Source organism: Cannabis sativa, chromosome 6, assembly GCF_029168945.1.
Source record: "Cannabis sativa cultivar Pink pepper isolate KNU-18-1 chromosome 6, ASM2916894v1, whole genome shotgun sequence".
Lineage (NCBI taxonomy): Eukaryota > Viridiplantae > Streptophyta > Magnoliopsida > Rosales > Cannabaceae > Cannabis > Cannabis sativa.
In genome coordinates this window covers 19,837,851-19,843,660 of record NC_083606.1, presented here as the reverse complement: position 1 = coordinate 19,843,660, position 5,810 = coordinate 19,837,851, and the positions used below count along the sequence as shown (strand labels likewise).

The 5,810-nt window shown below is 33.5% G+C and overlaps 1 protein-coding gene across 2 annotated transcripts; it reads right to left on the bottom strand.

Annotated features, from left to right (window-relative positions):
• Positions 1 to 2,483: 2,483 nt before the first annotated feature.
• On the bottom strand, positions 2,484 to 5,325 carry LOC115724979 (uncharacterized). 2 transcript variants are annotated; one of them, XR_009688315.1, is made up of 3 exons: positions 5,089 to 5,325; positions 2,800 to 4,028; positions 2,484 to 2,716 (listed from the first exon to the last, which is right to left on the bottom strand). XR_009688315.1 is itself a non-coding variant. In XM_061117156.1 (2 exons), exon 2 carries the CDS (start codon positions 3,966 to 3,968, stop codon positions 2,856 to 2,858), a length of 1,113 nt encoding a protein of 370 aa, XP_060973139.1. In that variant the 5' UTR covers positions 3,969 to 4,028; positions 5,089 to 5,292; the 3' UTR covers positions 2,484 to 2,855. The 2 variants fall into 2 exon arrangements, 1 of the variants encoding a protein (XP_060973139.1); XM_061117156.1 differs by having other exon boundaries at positions 2,484 to 4,028; positions 5,089 to 5,292.
• Between the last annotated feature and the right edge of the window lie 485 nt (positions 5,326 to 5,810).

Here is a 5,810-nt window from a genome sequence, read left to right as displayed (position 1 = left end):
GGGTAGCGTGCCTAATTATTTAGGACGTTACACGATATATTGGTACCAAGTAGTGGCACAGACTCACCTAATTAGGTGATGCGATTATGTGATATATGGGTGTCAGGCTATGGCACGGGCTTGCCTAATTAGGCAATGCAATACAAGATTATCATATTAAAGCATTGACTTGTCTGATTAGGCTATGTGATGTAACAAAGATGGTTACTTTATGAGGTACTTTCACGGAATGTATTCCGTGATGTACGACAACCATTAAATGGGAGAGTTATTTGATCTGAGGGCTGGGGTTGATCTAGGGGTAATTAGGGTTAAAAAATGGTAACGTACCTTGAGACTCATCTAATGTACCCTGAGACGCATCTAATGTACCACGGAATACATTCCGTGAAAGTACATCACGGGACAAAATCGTGTCCCATATATTATATTATTAGATGAATATGATTTCTATTATTGATCCAATGGTTTTGTATTACTAAATATCTTTATACTGATGTCTATTTGTGACAGATGCCAGTAGTGATTTGGATTTCATCTTATGAGTAATGCGTGATCGTTTGATTCTGATTGTCTGATATAACTGATAATATTCAAATAATAAATTACATGGTTATTGTTATTACTTTTCTTGTTAAGTCCTTGTGACTCACAGGTGCTATGTGGTGCAGGTGAAGACAAAGAAAAGCTAGATCGACCATGAGGTGACAGTCTTCTCCAGCAATGTACATATTGACTCCACCGACCTGTGTGCCGAGTTGCCAGGAGTTGTTTTGGGTTGTATCTGCTGTGTATTTTGATTTTGTGTTTTGAATTGTTATCGTACATAGTCTTTTGTAAACCTTTTATAACAGGGATCCCCAGAACACGTTTTTTATGCCCTTATAACATTATTAGTATTTTATTTTAGTCAAGTTTTTAATATTATCATGGTTTTTAATTATTAATTAATTTATTAGTATTATACTAGTTTGTATAATCACACACGTGGCGTCCCTATGGGATAGGGTGTTACAACTTGGTATTAGAGCAGCCATGGTTTTAAAGGTCTTGAAGACTGGTCAAATATGTACATTTACTGCGAAGATAAGTCGACTCGTGGTATAGTAAGTGTTTATATTATTTACTATTAGATTATCTACTTAAATTATTATAAAGTATGTCGACAAAAGTAGCATAGTGATAATTATCATAAGAATATATGTATGATATATGCATATTGATATTAATATTTGTCTGAGTTCTAAATGGTTAGAAGATGTGGACTAAATGTGTGATATTGATTTGCTATGTGTGGGCATGACACTCTATTACTATGGGTGAATTTGATGAAGAACAATGAAGGAGGGTTCAAAATCACTATAGAAGGTGTCTCTCATCTACTAGTTGTTAGAGAATGAAAACTAGGTTTGGTAGGTTGAAAGTCAATTGTTGGATGATATAAAAACATCATGTTCCTTTTTATAGTGTTTCAACTAGGGCTTAGGTTTGAATTATATGGATTAAAAAAGAATAAAATAATGGACAAAAATTACACAAAGTGACCACTAAAGAGCCTTTTACTAGTTACAATTTTGCCACTTATTTTAACCACTTATTTTTCTTTCAATAATACCATATTTTTCAAATTCAATCCTATAAATGTCAAAACTATTCATTTAATAATTATAAGTAATTATCAAATAAATTTGCCATTTATATTATTTATTAATTAGACCATACAAAGTCTCTTAATTAACAGGTAGTCCCCAAAATCTCTTTTCTTCACAATTAAGTCGTTACTTAGTAAAAATTCATAAATAAACACATAGTCTAATTTTAAAATTATAATTGATTAATTAAAATCAATTAATTGAATTTGCAAACAGTATTATCTCAACTAGTGACGAGACCATAGACCTATGTAACCGAGCTTTCAATAAATAAATCTAAAATTTTAAGTAAACTTAACTAATTCCTCTATTGAATCATTCTTCTTCTTAAAAACATAAAAAAATAAAAAAATAAATGTTTTTTTAATAATTGTTAAAAAAAATAAAATATTAAAAGAATATTTTATGATTAAGAAAATAAAAAATACAATTTTTTTACAATTCATTAAGATACAACAAATCAATCATTTTTTTTTTGACAAAAAAAAAAAAATCAATTCTTTTGAACTGTCCGTGAAAAATTGGCTACAATACAGTCATGTTTAAAATATTTACATTTTAAAATCATTTAAAAAATACCAAAATCTTGATGAAAAAAGTTTGAAAATAAGAAGTTTTAACTTTTTAAGACGAGGAAGTACTACTAATAATAACATTGTAAGGTGCAACTGGTTAAACAAGTCTGCTTTCCTTTCCCACATCTCTTTCGTGGTTCTTATACTTCTTCACTGCGGGCCAACAGAGGTGACAATAGCTAGAGCCAATTCCAGTTTCTTTACTGCCAATTCAAAGGTCGAACTCGAGGCACCAATTCACAGTTTCAAAGCACCGTTGCCCGCGAATATAGCACGTTTTATTAAATGGTTTACACATTAAAACAGGAAGTTCAGTAATTGCAGTGCAAGTGAAGAGAAAGCTGCCAAAGAAAATATCATAGATTGATCGAAAGTTTCAAGAAATTACAATTTTTTTTTCACTCTTTTGATACATATCCATAACTCCACGCATTGTTCCACACTCAGTAGAACATATTCGAAACCCTTTAAAATTCTCTCAATTTCCGCCTGAAACAAACAAGTGAAACCGTTTAAGTCAAGTAAACCTATTGATTGACTAATGCCAGTCTATATAGATTAACAGAGCTTACTTTTGAAAGCTGAAGATGAGTTAGCAATACAACCAGATGCTACACTACTTCAACTGTCATGGCAGGTTGTCTGGGGTTGTGCGTCGCCTGACACGGTCACGGCGTGTCCAAGGACCTGATCCATCATCAGAAGATTCATTATTATCTTCTTCTCTGGAAGAAGAACCAGTATCCTCTTCATAGTTGTCACCCCATAGTCTGGTTGATCTTCTTCTGATACTCAACTGCGCTCTGGTTCTAGAGCTACCTGACCAGCTGCTGCTCCTTGATGAAGATCCTGGTCTGAAAACTCTGATCAAGAAGAATACAGTCAGCCAACCACCATCATCAATAGGTAAGATGCTTTCATCACTACTCCTTTCATCTCCCATTGATGATTGAAGTGTACTGAGCAGGTCACCAAGGTCTCTTTGACGCTCCAATCTCCTCCAATTACGCTGTCGCTCAGGGTCTGCATCTGATGGGCGCACTTGAGGGTGCTCTAGCCTTGCATGCTTTCTGAGATCTGTATAAGTTCCCGTAAAACTACATGTTTCAGATGAGCAACTTCTTGATTTTGCATTCATGAAACGACGAGCAGAATCCACAACGGTCCATTCTTTTACTTGCCCACGGCAGAGAGGACACACAATCTTTGGTGGGATCTGATGCTCACAAGTGAGAGACCCCTCCACTGTTATTTCTTCTTGCACCACAGTAACTGTTGATTCTAAGGTCTGATCAGGAGACAAGTTAGTGTTCAGAAGCTGAGTTTCTTCTTCTTCTTCTTCGTCTTCTTCCCGCACTGTATCTGTGGTTGACAGTTGAGTTTCTTCTTCTTGTAGTTCTGTTTCTGCTGTTATTACTTGATTTTCTTCTTGTTGTGACACTGTTGATGGGGTATCTGTTGCAAATGACTTGCGAAACTGGTCTAGACAATTTGAATGGCGGTAGCTAGTGTCACACATGTATGGGCGGCACCCTTTATCGTGAGATGAACAAATGAGAAGAACTGCATTGTGAGGATGCTCCATGCAAACAGGGCATCTGGCTTCTTCCCATTCTTTAACATTTTCTTCAGAATCAGAAGAAATCTTAGGCGATCGCCTTCTATTACTAGAGCTGCAAGGAAATGGAGAAAATCGGCACCTATCACGTGAGACAGAACGATCTCTTCTCTCCTTTGGCATTCTGCTATTTCACTAACGATTCAGGTGCCTCCACCCAAGCAGGCAGAACAATTATTAAAACTGAATGAAAAGACATCTTGAAGTGAGAAACATATAATTTGACATCACATTCTTTGAACATTTAATGTGGATTTTAAAAAAAAATCAAAAATAGGCTACATGATAAATTCAGTACAAATAATTAAATCTAACATAATATTCAATACTACAATCAGATGGCCGACAGATAATAAAACCTTGAAGAAGAAAAAAAGGCACTCGTCCACTTAACAACAAGTTAAGAACACAATTCTCCCATTTCTTAAGCAGTCTAAAAAATATAGATATTTCTAGGTTCAATCTTTACAACGTATTTTTTTCCTCCCTAGCCTGGAGATCTTTTCTCTGACTAGACACATCACGTAGCCTAGTTCATCACACTCACGTAGCCTAGTTCTCAATAGCCTCAATGCAGAACACATGTAATGACAAACCATAGCTTTCCTAAACTGAATATTCATTTTGTTTGTAATTACATCTCCAATGGGCGAAAATCACGTCAATAGTCGGTACAGCCAATTAGAATGTAGACAAAAAATAAACAATCTTCATGAGCTTTGAAACGAAAGCCAGTTTGAATGGGATCATCATTGTTTTAAATATAATATATATCCATCTAAATCGAGTTAAGTTGAGCACAAAGATAGCTTCTTAAACCAGAAATGAATAAATAATAAGCTCATATTGAAATCCAATAAATAGTGACAATCAAAAGACACATACAAATCAAAACCTCACTTATCTCAATGAATTAAAACAACAACTATCAGAAACATGAATTACCCAACCCAAAAAGATCATCTCTTGAAAATTTAAACTCGTACACGTGTACCAAAACAAAAAACTTAAACAGCAACATCAAAAATCTAAAAATGAAAAAAGAGCTCAGACCCAGCTCTTCAAACATTTTCTCAACTTAAAAAACACACAATATCATATGACCAAGCCAACTGAACCCAACAGAAATATTCTCTCAACCTAAAAAGAGAAGATACAAACAAGAACTTTCGATTTTGACTAAGATCCGAATTTTAAGAAAAACAAAAAAATATTCGGACACCCAAATTGGATGAGATTTTACCGATATGTATCTGTCAGAACTGAAAAATTGAATCTAGCTAGAACTTCTGAGATTCGATTGGATATGATTTGTTGAACCCTAGAATAAAGAGAAATGATCGCCCATTGATATAGAGAGAAAGGAAGCAGCTTTTCTAGGGCTCGCTTAGCAGCTTACCCAAAGGAAATGAAAGAATTGTCGCTTGGGAACTTTGGGGGTTAATATATAAAATTAATTATAAATATATATATTTGGTGATTGCTGACGTGGCGTACTGTATCTCGCTAATAAAAATGTTTTTGGAGGTGAATTTTTTTGAAACCATTATTTGAAGTCGGCGCCGTTTTGTCCTATTTGGCCGAGTAAACGTCTTTTTATTTTTGTGTCTTTTCTTTCGGTAATTTCAAGATATTTTCTTCTTTTTTTAAGAGAGAGATGAGAGAGTAGAAATGTTCAGTCATCTAATTTGTTTTTGTTGAAAATTATTGTCAATTCTTTTCCTTGTGTAGCCAATTATTTTTTAATCTCATGTGTCAAATTTGAAAAAAAGTAATAAATAATAATAAAATTATTTAGGATTAGAAGAAGTAATTTTAGATATATAGAATATTTTTTTAATGGGTATTATTAAATAAATTAACTATAAATATTATTTTAAAAATATTAAATTATTAGATTTTGTTCAAATGATTAATAATAAAAGTAAAATTTTAATATTTATGCTTAGTTTAGCTACTTAATTA

Bases quoted from the DNA above. Each gene is read 5' to 3' on its own strand.
- LOC115724979 (XM_061117156.1), bottom strand. From the start codon at position 3,968: ATGCCAAAGGAGAGAAGAGATCGTTCTGTCTCACGTGATAGGTGCCGA.